The sequence below is a fragment of the Salvia hispanica genome, chromosome 2 (genome assembly GCF_029641045.1).
Source record: "Salvia hispanica isolate PSC_SH4W2 chromosome 2, Shi_PSC_v1, whole genome shotgun sequence".
Classification (NCBI taxonomy): Eukaryota; Viridiplantae; Streptophyta; class Magnoliopsida; order Lamiales; family Lamiaceae; genus Salvia; species Salvia hispanica.
In genome coordinates, this window is record NC_142693.1 from 12392152 (window position 1) to 12413434 (window position 21283).

At 35.7% G+C, this 21283-nt stretch overlaps 4 protein-coding genes across 5 annotated transcripts; 2 read left to right on the top strand and 2 right to left on the bottom strand.

The window, feature by feature from the left end:
• Positions 1 to 222: 222 nt before the first annotated feature.
• On the top strand, positions 223 to 1407 carry LOC125202020 (PLAT domain-containing protein 3-like). Its single transcript, XM_048100331.2, has 2 exons — positions 223 to 368; positions 746 to 1407. The coding sequence occupies exons 1-2, from the start codon at positions 309 to 311 to the stop codon at positions 1160 to 1162; spliced, it is 477 nt and encodes a 158-aa protein (XP_047956288.1). The 5' UTR covers positions 223 to 308; the 3' UTR covers positions 1163 to 1407.
• Positions 1408 to 3403: 1996 nt separating this feature from the next.
• Positions 3404 to 6209, bottom strand: LOC125218365 (inactive TPR repeat-containing thioredoxin TTL3-like). The gene is made up of 5 exons (XM_048120022.2): positions 5219 to 6209; positions 4441 to 5143; positions 4156 to 4366; positions 3973 to 4073; positions 3404 to 3872 (listed from the first exon to the last, which is right to left on the bottom strand). Exons 1-5 carry the CDS (start codon positions 5980 to 5982, stop codon positions 3717 to 3719), a joined length of 1935 nt encoding a protein of 644 aa, XP_047975979.1. The 5' UTR covers positions 5983 to 6209; the 3' UTR covers positions 3404 to 3716.
• A 1023-nt stretch (positions 6210 to 7232) lies between these two features.
• Positions 7233 to 10795, bottom strand: HCC2 (Thioredoxin superfamily protein). Of its 2 annotated transcripts, none has more exons than XM_089064030.1 (8): positions 10554 to 10795; positions 9607 to 9741; positions 8882 to 8990; positions 8671 to 8758; positions 8024 to 8224; positions 7851 to 7940; positions 7621 to 7753; positions 7233 to 7517 (listed from the first exon to the last, which is right to left on the bottom strand). In XM_089064030.1, the coding sequence occupies exons 1-8, from the start codon at positions 10622 to 10624 to the stop codon at positions 7394 to 7396; spliced, it is 951 nt and encodes a 316-aa protein (XP_088920156.1). In that variant the 5' UTR covers positions 10625 to 10795; the 3' UTR covers positions 7233 to 7393. The 2 variants fall into 2 exon arrangements, with proteins under 2 accessions (XP_088920156.1, XP_088920157.1); XM_089064031.1 differs by lacking the exon at positions 10554 to 10795 and adding an exon at positions 10000 to 10110.
• Positions 10796 to 16489: 5694 nt separating this feature from the next.
• LOC125210719 (VQ motif-containing protein) lies at positions 16490 to 17695 on the top strand. Its single transcript, XM_048110302.2, has one exon. It carries the CDS (start codon positions 16662 to 16664, stop codon positions 17469 to 17471), a length of 810 nt encoding a protein of 269 aa, XP_047966259.1. The 5' UTR covers positions 16490 to 16661; the 3' UTR covers positions 17472 to 17695.
• Positions 17696 to 21283: the final 3588 nt, after the last annotated feature.

Sequence of the window (21283 nt, forward strand, 5' to 3'; positions counted from 1 at the left end):
TTACGTAATAGTACTACAAAGTATTGCAAAGCAATACTTTAAGGTTGAAAACTAAGTTCGGACTTTAAACTAAAATTGGAGCTGTTATATGTATCCTTCAACAAAATGAAACATAAGAATTTTTTAATACTTAATATGTGGACTACCTTTTGACAAAAATCTATATTATCTATATAGAATGCGACGTTTCTGGTTCATTTTCAATCTCAATATATTCAAATTTTGATGAGTATAGTTACAGGGGAAATATCTAATTATATATACTCCAAGAGTTGCGCAAAACAGGAATATTTGAAGTCTGAAGAAACATGGATATCAAACATCTCATCTTCAATTTCTTCCTCCTATCCTTCATCATCTACACTAATGTAAGTCGCTTTTATTTTATGTTATTATTTTAGATTTTTTCTCTTGACGCATTAGTCAATGAGATTTTATGTATAAAATAATGTTGCCCCGTGTTAAATATATTTTTATTTATATGTATAATAATATTTTTTCTGATTAACCGTATGAGATTAGGTTTGGGAGTTTGTATGATATATAAATCATAAGAAAAATAAGTCAAAACTAAAGACCATGGATCGATTTATAATTCCATTAAATTCACATATACTATAATAAAAAAATGGTTTGCTTTTTTAATGTTTCAAGTCTTTCGTGACGCTGCGTTTAAATATATGCTCATTTGTATGTAAAATAAAAATAATAGTCCGTTTATTGAGTATGTAAATTCTCCATTCAGGCGAATTCGTCGGACTGTATTTACACCATCTATGTGCAAACCGCGGATATTCCGTCGGCCGGCACTACTGCTAACGTAAGCCTCTTTGTCGGCGACAGCTTCAAAGACGAACTCTCCATCAGCAACCTCAAAGATTGGGGTTTAATGGGCTCAACCCACAACTACTTTAAGGTCGGAGAAACGGACCTCTTCTCTGTGAAAGGCCCATGTTTACGTGGGCCCGTATGCAGCATAATAATCGTGATAAGCGGTTATGATGATTGGTATTGCGACTTTATTGAAATAAGCTCTGTAGCACTTGGAAAATCGTGTTCCCAAAAGCATTTTGTGGTGAAGAAATGGCTCGATTACAACAAGGGATCAGCGCTCATTCTTCAAGACGAGTGTGTGAGTGAATATGGGAGTTTGAGGAGCTGATATTAGTCGTACTTATCTTGTAAGTTTTAGTAAGGTTGTGGAGTTTTTGCATAATGCATTATGCGAGTCAATAAAGTTGGATGTGCTCAAAGTCGACGTAGAAAGAGATGACGTTGTTAGAAAAGCGGTACGTAATAGTGTTGTCATAACTGCTATTAATAACATTTTTTCTAAAGAGCTGACATTGTTTAAAAAGCGATACTAGTATTGTAATAGCTGCTATTAATAACATTCTTCTTTGACAACTAAGTATTGTACCATCAAATAAACTTACTTCATATAATAGTTTTTTATCTAGCGGCGGACCTACATTGGTACATGGGGATCTTTGGAAACCCCAGCTATTTTTGGTATTACTATATTATTATATATTCATACTATAGTTTATAGATCATTACTTAGCACAGATGGTTTAGAATGGGATTTGCATACTGGAGATTTGGGTTCTACTCTACCGCCAGCAGTTTCTATTGCTTTCTTTACGGTGATTAAATCATAATTTGTTAGTAATAATTTGGATCCCTCAGTCCTAAAATCCTGCGTCCAGCGTCCACCACTGTTTTTATCCGTCTATCTATAACTACTATTGATAATTCAAAAGATTTTACAATATTTTTTTGATGATTTTCTAGGCATCTTCCATCATAAAACTAGGTAATGAAATTCAATGTAATAAATTAACCATATGAGATTCGTGTTTGGTAATTATCGAAGGATTGTCATCCATTGGTAATCCAATATTTTTAAAGTTAAAGAAATAATTAGAAATAAAAAAACTATTAACATATTGTTAGTGGAAAATATGTCCAACTTTATTAGAGAGAAAAAAGTGTCATAAAATAAAAGTTTCTAATTTGAAGGGACGAACCAAAATTGAAATAGTACGTCATTGGTCCGCTGATTATAATTAATTTTACGTATGTTTAGGGGCTAGACTTGATTTGATTTGATTTGATTGAGTATTGCGCGATTTTAATATGTTTTGGTCTATATTCCTATAAATTGATGTTTGATCATTCCATTGAGTTTCACGGTAAAATGGTTTGAAAGAGGTCAAAAAATGCAAAGTATAGAAGTTGGAGTTAGATCCGCAAACAGCGAACCGCTTAGTTCGCACAACGCCAATATTCAAGCAGTCCACTGGAACCATACATAGTAATAGCACATTGTTGTCACCGGAAACACTCCAAGAGTCCCGAACCAAGATAGCGGATCACCGACTTCACAACACTACCAACTCAACAATTCGTCAGAGTTGCTTTGAAAGAACAAAATGCGCTTAGCGGACGGCCAACTTCGAATAACCCCAACCCAACAATCCAATAGAAATGTTTGCAAAAAGGGGTTCATATGGTAAATAGTCTAGACTCTAGTCTATCATTGTAAGAAAGAAATTTGGGCTACAAAGCGCGCGCGTCTCTTAAACCTAACGCATTTAAATTTTAGGTCCTTAATTATCAGATTTGGTTCGTACGCATATCATTTATTATCAGTAATAGATATTCATTCCTCTACATTTTACGTGACTATCATTTGTTAACGTGCAATTAATTTTACAACAGTGTTATTGGTATAATCAAACTATCCGGTCTTAATTCCGTCCATTTTTTTCTAAGTGAATCATTAATTTTAAAACATTGATCTATTTTATACTAATATAACTTGAATTTACTTAAATGGTACTATCAAATGTTAATCAAAATAGCCTCACGTTTTAGATTATAAAACAACAGTATTATATACCAAACTCTTATAAATTTCATTTGTTCAATTAAGATTTATATTAAATTATATTATTAGAACCAAAATTTCGTTAGTTGCAAATTTAAAACAATTATTTATAGGTGGATTCTAGCTAATATTAGTGTAAAGAATGTAAAGAAGAATTAGGAATTTACATGTCAATATCATAAATTAATTAACCAAACAATGAGGACCTACTTTTAACCAAAAAAAAAAAAAATCGGCAATCATGACTCTTCTAGTAACTAAGTCTTGACAAAGTAGTAATTTAAAATAATCAGCAACAGGAAATCGCGATTAATTAGGTTTTTAATCAGAGACACGCTTAAGTGAAAAAATGAAATTTTTACTTGCCGACTTTTTCACTGGAAGTTATGTCCTAAATTTCTAATTGACCCAAGTATAGCTGTTACGCACCCTAACAACCATAATTAGTAGGCCCTTCAATCCCACTAATGATTGATTAAACAAAATTAAACATCAATTATCATAATCTCATTCAAGAAATTGGAGGGAAAGGAAACTTCCACTCATATTCGAAATTTCAAAACTTCTTTTTCTGAAGAAAAAGAAAAGAATTTCTTCAAAGATTGGTGTAAGAATGCTGTCCCTTTTTCTTTTTCTCTAGACAAACACAAATGCATCATTACAAGAAATCAAGAAATGATGAGAAGCAAATGTTTCTTTCACTTCACATCCTATGGTTCATTGTTTTGTCCTAAAAGATCAATCTTTCTGTGGTATTTCCTACTAAAAAAGCATCAATTTTCCTCCCATTGATCTCAAATTTGTCCCGTGTTTGTGTAGATGATCACGATCTCATGCAACCTTTGATCGATGTCTCTAACAAATCAAACTTGTCCCCTGCGATCTGACTCGCCCTCGTTCCGTTCGTGTAGATTATGAAGGCCGGGAATGAGTTCACCCCCTCCGATTTTGCCAAGGAAGCGTGATCCTCCATGTCCACCTACAACCACATTATCGTCGTCGTCCATGATCAGAATCCATCATCGTTACAAACAAAGACGATCGAGAAAGCATCAAAACCCGAAAATGTTCTTACAAACCTTGAGAAACTTCACAGATGGATATCTCTGATAGAGCTGCTCCACAACTTGCAAGATTCTTGAATCTGCTGTCTTGGTAGAGAACAAAACAACACAAGTACCTAAACAAAACAAAACAAAATTATTCAAAAAATTCAAGAAAATCAAGCCGATCTTTAAAAAAAAGCCTAATGAAAATCTCACCAGAAGAAGCCACAAAATCCCTAAAATGCTCATTGCTCACCACCACAGCCAAGCCAGCAGCGTCCCCGCCCGCCCCGTTCAAGTCCTGCCTCCCACCTCCCTTCCTCAGCTTCGCCTCCGCCTCCCTCATCATCCTCCCGATCTCCTCATCCTCCGGATTCTCCCTCAACAACGCCTCGCAATCCTCCACACACGCCGCCCATTTCCCAATCTGCAAAAACCACACAAACATTCACAACACCTCTGTTTCAGTACAAAAAGAAAAGCCACCAATCTATCACAAACCTTGCCATAGCAATCAGCCCGCCTCAGCCTAGCCTTGGTGTAAGACGGTCGGACCCTGAGGGCCGAGTTGCAGTCCTCTATGGCCTTCTGGGACTGCCCGAGCTTCGATCTGCACGCAGCCCTGTTGCACAACAGGACTGCATTCTGCGGATCGTGGCTCAGCCCCTCGCCATACGCAATGCACGCCTCGGAATACCTCCCCCCCTTGAAGAGCTCGTTGCCATTCACCCTCGCAGCTGCCACCGTCCTCGCCTTCTTCGCCACCGCCACCGCCTCCTTGCTTTTCGAGTCCAGCTTCACCGCTGCTTGCGCCGCCGCCACAGCTTCATCAAACCTGCCAGCAGCTAAGTGGACCTGAGATTGGAATACCAGCAAGCTCGAGCTCCCGACAGGGCCGAAGAATTTGGTGCAGAGATCGACGTCGAAAACAGGGCTCTTCTCCATTGTTTCAATGGCTTCTTCATGCTTGTTCATCTTCAGCAACGCCTCAGCCCTCAATCCGAATACAGAAGGCGCAGAGTCGGCGCCGGCGTCGACAGCAAGAGCTGATTCCTTCAAGAGCGTGATCCAATCTCTGTGGATCTTCGCCTCGCCGCATTTGTTCAAATGGATCAAAACCTGCTTAGCTCTGGCGATGGCGTCGGGGTCGGCCTCGGAGCCGGCCTGCTTGAAGTGGAACAGAGCCCTCTCTGCCTCTCCCAATCTATTAACAATGGAGTTAGTTAAAGAAACATTTCAAATTTTATGTCTGCAAATTGCAATTAACAAAAACAACAACCTAAGGAGAACAAGGGCGAGTCTGTTGTGGGCGCGTTGGTAGAAAGGGTCGATGCGGATGGCCTCGCGGCACTCGAGGGCGGCTTCTAGAAGCTTCCCGAGGGCGACGAGGGCCGCGCTCTTGTTGCTCCGGTACGAGGCCTTCTCCGGGTCGATGGAGATGGCGGCCTCGTACAGAGCCAGGGCCTCGGCGAACCTGCCGTTGCGGTAGTCTTCGTTGCCGAGCATTTTCAGCTCCTCCGGGTCCATCCGGGTCGATATGGCCCGGCACAGCGACACGGGCTTGGCTTCGGGCTTTGCCACCACGTTGCCCATCACGCTCGTGGCGTACCTCGGGCTCGGCTGGTGGGCCTCTGGCGCGGCGGTGCCGCCGTTTCCGGCCTGCCGGAGGTTTCCGAGGTTGCCGTATAGCGCGGGCCGGGAGGCCCGTTGGTAGTCGTTGATCATGGTGTCGAGCTCGCCCGAAAGCCCGAAGCCCGGCCCGGCATGCATGGCCTTTTTCGCGTAGGGTTTGGTGGCAGTGGCGGCAGCGGCATTGGATTTTTTGGCTGCCGGAGAACTGAGGTGGCGTTTGGCGGGAATTTGATCGTTGGGTCCGGTTTTCTGGGAGGGGGTGCTGGGGAAGCGGGTGACGCGGGTGGTGGGGGCCGGGAGGGAGCTGGTGGAGGCGGAGCGGCGCGTGGTATGGATGTTGCGGCGGCCGAAGACGAGGTGGAAGAGGCCGCAGCCGGATTGTTTAGGGGCTGGAGTGTCGTTGTCTCCCATGATCTAGAATGTTGGATGAGAAAATTAGGAAGAATGGGAATGATTGTGGTTGATGTGCATGATTTGAAAAAGGGGGGGGGTTAGTGAGAGATGGGTTAGAGGAGAATGTTATTTGATTGCATACACAAACATAAGGTATGCAGTCAAAGGTCTTGCCCTCTCTCACCCTCTCTCTCTAATGAGGAGGTAAAAGGAAAAGAGAGAAATGTGTAAAGAGAGATACTTCTTTTTTATCTTCTTGTGAAATGATGGATATTTTTTGGGACCAAAAAGAGGACTCCTTAAGACTCGGTCGTGGAAGGGATGAGATTCTCTAGATTTATTACCAAAAAGATAGTGAATGAGGAATTGGATTTCTTATTCTAATCCGCTGCTTTATTTAGCTAGGGTAATAAAAATGAAATACAAGTAATTATAAAAGAAGGATAGTAGACAACTAGACATGCTGGGTCTTGGCATGACAAGGCATATATATTTTGTTGATATAAAATTATTTGACATGAATTAAAAAATACGTACAAGAAACAGAAAGGAAGGAGGGATCGTTGGTTGGTATGCTAGTGTTTGAGAGCAGGAGTTCACGTCTATTAATATGTGTGATTCGTCAACACACGTATATATTAAAAGGCCTTACTAACAGCTGTTAACAAAATGGAAGTTGTATATCAAGTTTGACTTGCTAAATTCAAACAAATCATTGCATTAAAAACTGAGTCAAATACAAATAGTACATATTTGATGGCATATTGATCATATTACAAGGATTTAACGATGTTGTAATACAAATATTCCTCCCACTCCGTCCATAATAAATGTTTCATTTTTCCATTTTTCGCCTGTCCACCAATAATGTCTCATATATTTATTTACTACATTTAAGTAATAGACTCAATCTTCCACTAACTTTTTTTCACTCAAATTTACTATAATAATAAGTAAGACCAACCAGCTTTTACTAATATTTTTCACTCACTTTTTCCTAAATTTAACTCATGCACGATCAAAATTGGCCTTATATTGGTTGACAGAAGGAGTATTGTTTGTAACTCGCTCCGACTATAGTTGTGAACGATACAAATTTGATCAACTATGAGAAAAACAGAAAGAAATTAGTTGAAGTATTACTCCATTAGTGAACAATCAAGCTTACCTCACAAAGGAGTTACCAAAATATAAATGTTTCAGACAATTTCGAATTGTAGTACCAATGTAATTATAACTATCAATTTTCACAAAATTAACTCCGTTAGTACAGTCAAATTAGCAGACCAAAATAGCTCTTAAAATGAATGCATCCGAATAAATGGAAACAGAGTTAAACGCGAAGAAATTTCCTTGGAGATTAAAAAGAAAAAGAAAATGCTGTCTAATGAATAAGGCCATTACGCTGTAGAAACATCGAGCAAGTATATCAACTCCGCGGCTCAGTAATAGCAGATTTCTTGATCTCTTTGGCTATGGCCTCAGACAGCTCCTCAGCATTATACTCGATGCCAAATGATCTTGAGACCTCCATACCCGGGTTCATCAAGTACCTGTTCATAATTAGAGAAAAGTTAGTTACAGTTCAATCGGGGTGCTGAAGAATTATTTAGCATCATAAAATTTAGGATCAAAGGTGTGAAGAATGCGAATTACATATTGTGAGAAGACTCGATAAGATAATCACCCCCTTGTTCATCAACCTTTCTGAAGAACACTCGGTATTCTTGTGCCATTTGCCTTATTGCAGTAACTGGTCCGGTCAAACCCACTATTCTTGAGTCGAATTCTGCAGTTTGTGCCAAGGACATTAGAAAGTTAAAGGTCATGTAATTCAAAAATTCGTGGTGGTTAAGAGAATGAGAATCTAAACAAGAATAACTCACCATGGATATAAGCACGAAGATGTGAGGGGGTGTCCCGCTGAGGATCAATGGTGACAAATATGGGTAAGACCTTGATATTCTGCTTCGATTCTTTCAGTGAAGTCAAACATTTCAGTGACGAAAACATTGATACAATAGCTGATTCAATTAGAGCCAGGGTAAAAGAGTAGAACCTAAGATGTTAATTGTGTTGGCCATCTTTCGAAGTTCTGAAGGCCCTACATCAGGGGAGGATGTATAGCCGAAATAAAGAAGAACCCAATTCCCCAGGAGATTCTTTTCGGTCACAATGCGGCCTTCTGTATCTATTAAACTAAAAGGGCCACCTATTATCGGCCCTTGATTGGCACTTCGCTCAAACTTTACACCCTTACCTGTTACAAGTACAAGAGATTGTGTTAAAGCATACACTCTTACTTCAGTGTGGAAAAGACAATGCACTAGTGACTACATTTGCCACCAAATTTTAATTGTATGACAAAGTTCTTGTGAATTCCAACAAGGTAACGTGTAATAGCAAACTGTTCCAAAAAAATTCCAATGCAATTTATATCTAATAGGGAACTCAATTAACAATAATCCTATGCAGTTTCTTTAATGAATTAACAGTTAGAACAAACAACATGCTACTGATAAATCATCCGAAGGAAAGAGGCTTAATAATAAAAAACTATTCAATGCAATCTATAACTAATTAGATTGTTCCATCACCAACAAACTTTTCCAGAATAAAAAGTCTTAATTTGAAATATATAGAGAGAGCAGAACATGCATATAGTACATTTTAAAACTGATAATTCGGGAAAAAAAACACAAATACCTTTAAGCACTGCTCTCCTTTGATCATTATCGTGAAAGAGAAAAAGTAACCCACCAATTCCAGTCAAACCCAAACCAGCCAAACCAGGCTGCACAAATAAGTCTGAGATGAAGGTAATTAACAGGAAGGCATTTCATAAAGAAGTCGTTGATGACGTAGATAGATACTGAGCATCTTGAAAGAGATGGAAAAAGCGATATCATAATCATACAATTAGAAAAGATCTCCAATTAGTGCCAGCTTGTTCAGGCGATGGGCTAGTCTTAACACAGTTTGTGGACTTTGTTTTGCTACAGTAGTATCTCTTAGATAAACCATACCTGCAGGCAGCCAGACATTGATATTGCAACATGTGATTGGACTATTCATATGATGAGATGAGTAAATGAAATCACTATAGAGTAATACTGAAAGCTGGTTCAACAACAAAAATCCCTTTCACAACCCTACTCACCTTATTAAATACTCCCTCCATCTTATGCTACTCGCACTTTTCCTTTTCGGGCCGTCCCAAACTACTTGCACTATTTCTATTTTAAGCAAAAATTAGGGTATTTAATTAAGATATTAGAGTTAACTAAGTGTTCCCTTATTACACTTAAAATGTTAATTTAATTTCACAAATTACTCATTCTCTAAATAAAGTGTCCAAAAAAAGTGTGAGTAGCATGGGATGGAGGTAGTATAGAATAAAACTTTAACTGCATCTCTATTTTTATTCAACAAAGTTTTGACTTGGCTCAGCCCATGATGCGTGAAACACCAAAATTCACAACGTAAAATAGGTCAGTGCTGACTACTAAGTACTTCCCCTTTTTACAAATATAGATAAATTATCAATTTATCTATGCATTCCAATAATATCGCTGCTTCATCAAAGGCAAGTTTAAATCACAACAAGGCCATGGACAAAGAACTGAAATGGAGAATACATACTTCGTGAAATAGTTCAGACGAGTCAGACTCTCATGATCTGCCATCATTATTTGTTCAGTCAATGGATGGGAAGATAAATTGTTCAAGGCAGGTCTTCTGGACATTGATGAGAAAAATATCTTTGACAAACCACACCTACGAAAAGATATTGAAATACACTTAGATATTAGTGAATATGGAAGGTTCTAATAAGCTATTTTATGGGGTATGCTTGCTCATGTGAGCATCTGTAGTGTATGTTTCAACCACCAGGAAATGACAAATTCATGTGAATATCACTAATTCATGTCTCAATCAGCAATGCATGGAAATTTCAGATTCCTCTATAACAGACTGAATAACGTACCAAGATTATGCTCAATATAAAATTTAGATAAGCAATACAATTGATACCATTGCTGGACCCAGGCTGGGATGGTAATGCCCATAAAACAACAATTCTGAAAGGCTCCGGTCATGCTGGAGGAAGCATCCCCACCTAGTGATCGGCCCACTCAACGATCACTTAAAACATTTAAAGATGTGAGTTGTTCCTTCAACAACAGACCTAGCTGAAACTACTTCGGAATTCAATAGAATGTTCTCCGCATCTAATTCCAAATCCTTAACATAAAGCGATTCTAAAAATCACCATTCTTCCTAATTAATGAAAATTAGAGAATCTGTCAACAAATTCCACCACTATGTTTACTTTTCTCCATAAACTAATCTCAGTCCCCTAGCCACAAAAACAGCTAAACCTTGCTCGCTCTTCCTATCAACAGCATCAAATTTACAACTCTAAAAGTCATCGCTCAGAATGCGGCATCCTTGAATATCAAATGAGAGCAGTAACACTACATACATATAGCATTTCAGCATATACTACGGATTCCAAAACAAAAAAATTAAAAAAACGCAACTGAAGCAACATATTTTAGGAAATATTAAAAATAACGAAAAATTACCTTTTGAAAGCGACGAGAGATGATTCCGCGTGGCTTTTGGCGGCGAAGACACCTCTCGATAGCAATGGCATTTTTCTGCTTCCTTTTTTTCCCCTGCTTCTTCTATTTGATACGATTAACCTACAAATTCGTACTACTACCTGAGCGAAAACAAAACTAGTAAATTCCTTTCAATTGGAAACAATTAGAATTTCATGTATGTAATACTCCTATCAATTAAATGGATAAACATAGATATAGAATTTACGTTAGCAGGTGATGGAACTGACGCAGTCTGCGTTCGCTTTCTTTTTCTTGAAGAACAAGTCGGATCCTGGTTGGGCCTACATATCAATTTAGTGGGCTTATATTAATCATTTTTATTATGTTTCGGCCTGTTTTCGAAAATATTCCAATGTTTCAATTCCAATATATTGGAATCCAATATCACACAATATTTAGGGGACGTTCGATTTGCAAGATTATATCTCAGCATTAAATATGTAGTGTGTTTGGTTCATGAGATTCATTTCCACAATTCAATCATAAATAGATAATAATCAAAAAATAATTAATTAATGCTAACAACCTCTTATAGTCTCACAACTCAATTCTAAATTATATTTAATACTATTTTATCCAGAAAATTGAAAATAGCCTTGCAGTACTATCTTTTTAGAAGAAATTCGAACGTTTGATATAAATTACATAATTCTTTGTTCCTCTAGAATTTACGTTCCATCAGACGACAATCACTTTTATGAAATTTGTTACCATGCTAATTTATGAAACATTTATTAGTGACAAAATTAGCATGCAAGAATAATTAATTCAATCAAATCAATTTACTCTCCAAAGTCCAAACGGCAGCATCCATCAAAATCGTAGAATTCGATCTTTCATAATAATACCACCGTGATTTATTATGAGCGGGTATGTTAATATATTCAAAACTACTACTCCCTCCGTCCTAAATTAAGAGTCACTATATACCCTAAAAGTCCGTTCCAATTTAAGAGTCACATTTAGAATTTTTCATATTTGGTCATACAATTTTACCCTATTGTTCATAAAAATTACATCAAAATGTCATTATCTACATTAAAATAAACCAATAAACATCTTTTAAATCCAAAAAGTCAAAAAAGACTCACCTTCAACCAATCCACTTCATTTATTACACACTCCACCATCTCACTTCATTTATTACACACCCCACTATCTCACTTCATTTATTACACACTTAAACTCTTTCTTAAAACGCGAGTCATAATTATATCTAACTCCTAATCTGGAATGGAGAGAGTAGTTTTTACTCTATGATTTTTCTCGAAACTAGTTTGTACAGTCAGCTAGAAGTTATTGATGGAATAGGTAAAAATGTGTCCGCTAGACGCTAGTTATGAAGTTACTATTTCCTTTATATAGAAGCAACACAAGATGTATGCTGGTATAGCTGGTAATTGTTTACGTGACACAATAATCCGATATGAATTTGCACGAAATTAATGAGTTTGAACCACATCTTATTGAATTAATGTCCTTATTAGGTTGACCCGTTAAGAACCCGATAATATCGGTTGAGTTTAGGTTGAACACGAATAACCTAGTAAGAAATAATAATATTATTTTAAAAATTTATGCTTTAGTTTAATTCTTTAACTTCTTGTAAATCATGTTTAAATCATGTAAAACGGATTTTTATCATGTAAATTAGGTGTAAAAATCAGGTTAAATCTTGTATTATACTATGGTTTTAATCATGTAATATCATGTTCGTGCCATTATCGTGACGTGTCAACTCATATTATATTGTGTCGGGTGTGGGTCAAGTTCGGGTTGAAGGTAGTAGGTTGTGTTCGTGTTCGATTTCCTTAGCAGGTTGGGTTCTTATTATGCCTTATTGGGTTCGGTCGTTATCACTTAATCTGCACGATTTGAAATATACTCCCTCCGTCCCGGATAATTCGGGTCACTTTGACCGGGCACGAGTTTTAAGAATTGTAATGAAAAGTGAGTTGAAAAAGTTAGTGGAATGTGAGTCCTATCTTTATATATTAATTTTATAATAAAATGTGAGTAGGAATGAGTTAGTGGAATATGAGGTCCACTACCAAAAATGGTAAAAGTGAAATGGGACAAATTATGTGGGACGGACCGAAATGGAAAACTGGGACGAATTCTCTGGGACGGAGGGAGTAGCAGACAAGTTCAGGGTCGTTATCGTGTCGTTCTCATATTATATCGTGTCGAGTGAGGATCGTGTTCGGCTTTGAAGGTAGCATGTTGGATTCGTGTTAAATTTGACAGTTTCTTTAACAGGTTGGATTCAGGTTAGTCTTATTAGATTGGGTCGTTATCATCCAATCCACACGATTTTCCATTCCTAAATACTGGTGAAATATAGCAGACATTTTCTCTATCAAGGTCACCCCCATGTCCAGAGTTGCTCCTAAGGTCAAACTTAGTGTTAGGATCGTCAACTGCATATTAGTATGATATTATCTGTTTCCGATCAAGCATTCATGGATTTATTGTTGGATCACTTACAAAAGACCTCAAACTATATATTGCTTTCTAACTTGTTTATTCTCTGATGTGGTATGAATCTGCAATCTACTACTAATATTTACTCCCTCCGTCCCATAAAAGACGACCACATTTCCTTTTTTATTTGTTTCAATTAAGATGACCACTTTCCAGTTTTGAAAATAACCCCCTTTTTCCTCTCTCCTTATTAAAATATTAAATTATTTTTTCCGTCCCTATTTTATTCCACCTAACAACATTTCCTAAAAATCTTGTGCTACTAAAAAGTGTGGCCATCTTGAATGGTACGGAGGGAGTATAAAGAACATCCGTGGAGTAAATTGTGCCTAATCACTCCGATGTGATATGACTTTGTAATCTAGGAGTAACACTTAGCCCATGTGGTCATGTTCAATCTCATTTACTCAGAACATCCGCGAAGTAAGTTGTGCCTAATCACAATATAATTTTGCATCTTTCTAGTATTAACTATTGTATGGTCAAATAAACTAAAGTTCAATGAAGAAAAATTACACTTAGTCACCACCATAGTTAATCTAATGCAACTTAAAATGTTGTCGATCATCCAAATCAGAACAAAACAAATTCTGTGTGTATTTAATTAAAAAGTTGTAATTTTTCAATGAATTGTGCTTCAGTTGACACTTGTCACCTGTTTTTATAACGTGTAGATTTGGTGCAATTATATAGTACTATTGTAGATTAATTATTTTACGTTTTTTAATTAATACTATGATGTTTGTTGAATATGTGGCAAACAACACATTAAATCAAATAATTGAGGCAATTTTGGGTGTGTGGTCTGTGATTTTCGGACATATGTATCTCTATGTTGTCTATCTAGATTAATGTATTACAATAAATTAAGGTTTTAACTGTTACCATCAAATAAATAAGTAGTATTTTTATTATTTATTTACACGTAGCAAAGGAAAGATCAAGTTTTGGTAGCTCTTGTCAATATGCCTGCGTGTTTGGAAATATAACCACTTAAATAATTCTCTGTGTTTATTCAGTATGTTCCCACAAGAAAATTCTTTGATTCTTAAATTATCTAGCTAGTGGCATAATATAACGTATAAAACACTTCCAATATCATTGAAATTGAAATAATGCTAAAATGAGAGTTGATTATATGCCGGTCTTTTTTTTTAGGAGGATCTTTTTAAATTGAGGCATTCACGCCTAAAATTATGAATTTTGGTCCAGTTACAACTAGAAAAAATTTATAATATTTCTGGTCACTTTTAAAATTCATGGCAAATAAGATAAAAGAACACTTAAAAGACTTTGTTAATTTAATTTGTGTCAAGTAGGATAAAAAACAAGTATGACAGTCGAATATGGCGATTGACCCGACATTCGAAATAACACACAAAATATAAAGTTGCTAATATTTTTAACTGTTCGGATTGTCGACTGCAACAGAAGTTTGATATTTTCCGCTCTGGTTTAAGCCCACACGAATTTATTTTTGGGTCACTCCCAAAAGGCCCCAAACTGATTGGGGTTGGACAGAAATTATATACACCTTCCAACTTCTCTCAGACTCCCGATATGAGATGGATTTGTACTCAACAAACCTCCCCCTCAAACCAAATCACGTCATGAACAAACAGACGCAGTCGACACATGAAGACATTACGGGCCCGACTCGAACATGAGTCATCCGGGGCCTCATTCGACCTGGCTCTGATACCACTTGTTTGAATTGTTGACTGCAACAAACATTTGATATTTTCTATAACTTTTAACGGTTATAAAAAATACGAGAATTAAACTGCATAAAGTTTATAATTTTAGGAATCAATACCTCAATTTAATCCTTATTTTAAGGTACATCCGTATTTATAATAATAATAATAATAATGTTAATAATTATATAATACACATATTACATGACTGTATGCACTTACATAACTAAAATGATCCGTATAACAACTGTCAGATCGTTTTAATTCATACGATCTTATACATAACTAAAACGATCTAAAAATAACATTCATATTTTACCTACTCATATGAATTAAAACGATATAAAAACCTTAGAATTTAGTTATGCATATATCATGCGACATATATGTAAATTACGTCTATACACATATGGAATAATATAATATTTTGCATATATGGATTTCTTTTGAAGCAAGTTATAAATTGAAGTGAATTAAAGTTTGTTGTCTTAGTTTTGATGGTTGTAGCGAACTAAAGTGTGTTGTTGAACTGACCATCCATCTCATAATAACATCTCTTGAACTATCGTTATCCATCATTAAAAATGGCAACATGTGTACTCATATAATTATATTATCAAAATAAACAAAACTAAAAGTAGAAAAAATTCGGTTGGAAATTAAAAAGGTAAAAAAGAATATTATTCACATCATTGGAAAATTAGTGGACTTGGTATATTCTCAATTTTGTATCTTAAAATTTACTTATTTATTTTTTCATTCGCAAGGCACACGCCACCAATACTATTTCGTTTAATTTTAGAAGCATCAATCTAGTTTTAGGTGCAGATGTTGGTACCATCGATCATTAATTTTATATATGCAGAATATAATTGGTAAGAATACCATCTTTTACATTTAATTAAAATGTGGTGTCATAGAGTTGACAAAATTTCTTTTCCAAAGTTAACATTAATTTCAGATGGTTAAGTCTCTGCCTAAATACCCAATTTTTAAGTACATTTTCTTTTATTATGAACAGTATTATTTTTAATGTTTGACAAAATTGATGAAATTAAATTCACGTATCTGACTTTTGAATAACATTGTTTTTGGAATAATTTAACTCCTTTTTCATCGAAAAATTAAATTTAAGGCCTTCATAACGCGACGTACTATAATAGTCCTATTGCAACTTCAACTATAATTTTCAATTCTTACGTTCAGTTTTTTCTTTTTCTTTTTCATTATAGCCATAATATCCCTAATGCAAACGGTTCTATTGTACCCTTATTTTTATTTTTAACCATAATTTAATTCGTTCTTTTATTATTGAGATATTGAAAAAGTGTTTGAGAATGGACGTTGACTAATGTTATGATACACCCGAAAATAACAAAAGTAACCATTTCTGGATTGCGTGAGGATTAGATAATGGTCGGTCTCATATCACTGGAGTCATCGTAGTGTTATCCCACGTTACTTTTATCCCTTAAATTACGATTAAAATCAATCTCATTTGTTTTATTCTTTTCATAATTTACTCTTTCTTTTTTTATTTTAATTTTTTTCTATGTAACTTACCAATTTTCTCAAATTTTTTTGTTGAAAAGAAAATTGATATAGTATTTCATAGCTTGGTACAACCAGTCATAGCTCTTTATCCCATGAGTAATTACAGATATTATGCATACATTTTCCTCGTTATCTGTGGTCGAAAATTGCCACAAACCACACAAATAAAAGAGACACTTCTCTCACTCTATATTTGACACACTTTCTCTCTCAAAAACGCAGTAGCTAATTTGCTTCTCCACTTTTCCCTTTTTCTTCTACTGCCATAAACTCCGCTAAGAAACCCTAGTTTCTTCTTCACATCAAAAAATCAAAGGAGCAGGCGACCGTGATGGATTCTGGAAATAGCGGGAGCCTACAATCATCCAGCGGCGGCGACGACGAGTACGACTCACGCGCCGCCGAATACACGTTCACGACCATTCCCCACGCGCCGCCGCCGCAGTTCATCGACCCGCTCTCCGCCTACCTCCAGCTCCACCAGAATCCGAGCTCACTGCTTTTGAATTCCCCAAATCCGATCAGATCCGACCCGAATCCGAGCCACGTCGCCGAATTCCCCGCCCCGGCGCCCTTGAGCAGCAACGCTCACCATCAGCAACAGGCGCCGGCGGCGCGGAATCCGAAGAAGCGATCTCGAGCGTCGAGGCGGGCGCCGACCACCGTGCTCACCACGGACACCGCCAATTTCAGAGCTATGGTGCAGGAATTCACCGGAATCCCCGCGCCGCCCTTCAGCAGCTCCTCTTCATTCCCCAGGAGCCGAATCGATCTCTTCGCCCCGAGATCCGCCGCCTCCGTGGACTCCCCCCCGCCGCCGCCCTACCTCCGCCGCCACCTCCCAAATCTCTTCAACATCCCAAACCAAAACCAAAACCAAAATCAAAATCAAAACATTCTCACATCGCTCCTCCAATCAAACGCCAAATTTCCGTTTCCCGCCGCCTCCAAACCCCAAAACGACTTTCGGTTCGGATTTGGCCATCGCAATCAGGTCTCGGAAACCCTCCCCAACCTCATCCCCTCCGATCACAACCACCACAACGACTTCGATTTTGGCGGGAAAATCAGCAATGGAGGGAAGTCGCCGGTGAGAGGAGGAGAAGGTATGGTGGAATCGTGGATTTGTTCATCGGAGTAGCTAGGCATGATTATTGTGGTAGTAGAAAAATGTGGTGGTGGAGCAATGATGGTTATTATCATGTCATGATTGAAATATTGAAAGTAACAAAAAAGAGAGGGTAAAAGATATTGTTAGTGTGATCTTTCATGATCATTTTTCACAACATAAAGGAAGAAATATATAAAGGCTTAAATTATGTGTGAATAATAGTCTTCTTTTTGGATGCCTTTTCCATACATTCATCATATGAAACGAATTATACATATTCAAAATATGGGAATATATTAGTATTCATTTCATTGGCTACCTAAATTAATATATCTACGTGTGTTTTAAATTTTAATGATCTTGTGGAATTATAACTTTGATGATATTTGTTTTTCACATTTGGGATGTTTGCCTCTATTTTGATGAAGAATGTGAATCTATAGAAGAAAGATGAATCGAAAAAATATCGATCTTTTGTGGAACTTTTTGCTTTTCCTCGTACCTCCTGCCCCACAATTGTATTTATTTAGTTCATACTAAAACACGATTTAGACAAATGAATCCAGATTTATGGCTGTTTTTTCCTGTTATTCAGTTAGAAAAAATGGTGTTATTAAATCTTTCTTTAAGCGAGATGTATCGTAAGGGAAATGGTAAAAGTTACTATTGTAGTATTATTGTTTAAGCATTTTAACAAAAATGTCTCCCGAAAAATATATTCCGGGTACCTCTGCCCTATTTCACATATATAAAAATAAGGATGAAGTGAATGTTTTTTCTGCTCTTCTGAAATCTATGGCAATAAGGATGAAGTAAATGTTCCTTTTTGGGTGAATCTAGAATAATCTTTTTATATTTGAATGTTGCATACTTTTAATGAGGGATGCAACTTTATCATTTTTATATTATAAAAAGGTAAAAGGTCAAATTTATTAAGATTTTATGATGATTTTGTGTTAGTTTAGTGGAAGGGTGTGACATTAATGGTTGGTGTGAGAAAAATAGGGCAACATCTCTTCAGCTTTCTTTTCAAACACAAAGGAGGATCATAACAAAAGATGTTCTTCCGTAATCATCTTAATTACAACTCTAAACATGTTCACGAAAAAGATCAAATGTTAATTCTTTTGAATACTCCTCCCGCCACAAAAATAATAACATGAGAGATAATAAATATTTTAATATAAAATTAATAAAGTAGTATAAGAAAAGATAATTGGGATTAATGGATTGTGAAATTTATATTATTAGTGCAACATGTGATGATGAAAAATATATAAAAAATAAATGTAAACTAATTTTGTGAGATGATCGAAATAACAAAACAATTACTACTATTTTTAGTTATAGAATGGATACTGTTTTATTCAAACCGCAATAATTGTCTCGTAAGACTAATGGCACATTTCAATAGATCTCTATACATCACTTTGTTCTTTCCGGAGGTAGAATTTGACTACATTGTGTTTAATTTGAAGTCAAGTTTTCAAATATTTATACATATTGTGAAATATAATAAAAGGTCATTATTTTATACACATCGAAAAGAAAAGTCACCCTTAATAATTTTCATAAATAATCATAAAAAATTATGAAAATAAAATGTCATTTTAACTATTCCATCCGTCCCATAATAGGAGTCACATTTGGTGTGAGCGCTGATTTTAAGAAATGTAGTAAAATTAGTGAGTTGAAAAAGTTAGAGGAATATGAGATTCACTTTTTTATATTTATTTATAGTAATAGAACGTGAGTTAAGTGAGTTAGTGGAACGTGACACCTACTTACCATTTATGATAAAAAAATGAAATGTGACTCATATTGTGGGACATATCGAAATGATAAAATGTGACTCTAATTGGTAGGTGGAGGGAGTACCGTTTAGTATGATTTATTATTCCCAATTAGATTAATCTCCCACAATTAAGAATCTACAAAATAGGGTTGGGTAAACTAATAGACTTATCAAACTAGCTAGGAGTTGTATAGAACTTAGACATAAGTCACATAAGGTTGAGACGAATATAGATTAACTACCTAATTCGGGATTAGGGGTTAACTATAATGAAATGGGTTACCTTTTTTTGTTTATACTATTATCTCTATAAATATGTTTGATGTAATTTAGGAGTGATCTCACTTTTGTAGGTGCAGATCCTCATCAAATTAATCGACAACTACAATCACCAATTGTCATCTCAACCTTTTGTTGATCGATCCGTGATGGCAACTAATTAATTCATAGCTACTCCTTAATGGAGTACATATAACTCTCCTTTCACTCTAAGTAATTAGTAGTGGAGAAATCTTGTTTGATTCGATATAGTAGAGGATTGTTGCATTTGGGTTTTAATAAGCAGAAATCGTGATTGATGGATTATACAGTTTACACACAAACAATAATCATAAATTTCAATTTGTATTATATAGGACGATCACTTATTATAATCTTAAACGATAAGCAGTTGATTACAAGCTTAATCTAATTTTAAAATTTGAGTGTATATTGTCTCCACACTTATCCTCAAACATTATTGGTTATCGTTGATATCGTGTTGATATTTCTTATGTTAAAGCATTAATGTTTATCTCTTTGAGTTTTGTAAAAACACAATAGATAATTCAAATTACTGACCAAGTAAAATCAGTAAAGAGCATATATTATTAAAGTTAAACGAGTCTGAATGTTGAATAAAAAAATATCCGAGCCAATTACCTTGAAACCCTTTATGCTTGGTATGATGGAATGGAACGAGGGTGGAATGGAATGGAGGGTGGAATGGAATGGAGATAGGAATGAAATGTCAATTTCCTTGGATTCCCTTTGTATTTTCATCCATTCACTCGTTCATTTCATCACATCAAGCAAATAAATACAATGGAAGTAAGAATCACATTCCATTCCATCGTACCAATAAACCCCTATTAATGTTTTAGTTACAAACAAGTAACTTAAAACAAAAATAGAGGACGACGTGGCACACATAAAACAAACTAGATGATCCTTCGAAGAGAAATTCATTTTTTTGTCTTGTTTTAATGGAATGATAGGTTACCACTTATTAAAAATGAAATTAATTTAATTTGGAGGGCAAGACAAAAATAATAAAAGTGAATTACATTAATGAAAATAAGAATTTTTTAATAAAATAAGCTTATAAAAAAAAGTCTCTAATTATTTTCGAGATTGATAGAAATGGAATTATTTTTTAAACAAAATCACAAATGACAACGAAACTATAAACTCTTAATTTTTCAATTTTTTTTGTACATTTCTGACACTATAAAGAGTTATGACTATAAAATTCAATTTTTTTCCGTAGGTCAACTTTGTAGAAATTAAACAAACGTATTCATTTAATGGAAATAAGCAAAAGCATTTACCGAAAAAAGCGAGTGAAGCTGCGAAAAGACAAACCAGGCATGAATTTAAAGTGCAATCTCTTTAATATTTTTCTGAAAGGTAGCCATCTTTTCTATAGCATTGATTGATGTATGATAAATTTTAATATCATTATATGTTATTTCAATCTTAAGATTTTTAATTTTACGTTACACCCTCATTCTTGAATTTCAAAGTGATGATTGAAAAGTAAAAACGAATTACTAAAGTTAGAGACCTTTAGGATCATTTTTTTCATGGATATCTTTTTATACGTGTGCCATGATTACTGTTGGAAAACCTTTTTTTCACACCAAAAGAAGCTCTTTTCTTGTTTTTTACTGCTCAAGTTTTTCTTCTCCCAAAGTTAGAAGTTTAATTTTATACATGTCAAAATTGGACATACTATGATCATTTTACAATTTTGGTATCAGACATTAAGTTTTGAATTATTGCATCG

Bases quoted from the DNA above. Each gene is read 5' to 3' on its own strand.
- LOC125210719 (XM_048110302.2), top strand. From the start codon at position 16,662: ATGGATTCTGGAAATAGCGGGAGCCTACAATCATCCAGCGGCGGCGAC.
- LOC125202020 (XM_048100331.2), top strand. From the start codon at position 309: ATGGATATCAAACATCTCATCTTCAATTTCTTCCTCCTATCCTTCATC. The intron at 369-745 runs GTAAGTCGCTTT...TTCTCCATTCAG, and splicing joins CCTTCATCATCTACACTAAT to GCGAATTCGTCGGACTGTAT.
- LOC125218365 (XM_048120022.2), bottom strand. From the start codon at position 5,982: ATGGGAGACAACGACACTCCAGCCCCTAAACAATCCGGCTGCGGCCTC. The intron at 4,074-4,155 runs GTGAGATTTTCA...TGTTTTGTTTAG, and splicing joins GGATTTTGTGGCTTCTTCTG to GTACTTGTGTTGTTTTGTTC. The intron at 3,873-3,972 runs GTTTGTAAGAAC...ATGTGGTTGTAG, and splicing joins CATCTGTGAAGTTTCTCAAG to GTGGACATGGAGGATCACGC.
- HCC2 (XM_089064030.1), bottom strand. From the start codon at position 10,624: ATGCCATTGCTATCGAGAGGTGTCTTCGCCGCCAAAAGCCACGCGGAA. The intron at 8,225-8,670 runs GTATTTGTGTTT...TACTTGTAACAG, and splicing joins AAGGAGAGCAGTGCTTAAAG to GTAAGGGTGTAAAGTTTGAG. The intron at 7,754-7,850 runs GTGAGTTATTCT...CACAAACTGCAG, and splicing joins TCTTCGTGCTTATATCCATG to AATTCGACTCAAGAATAGTG.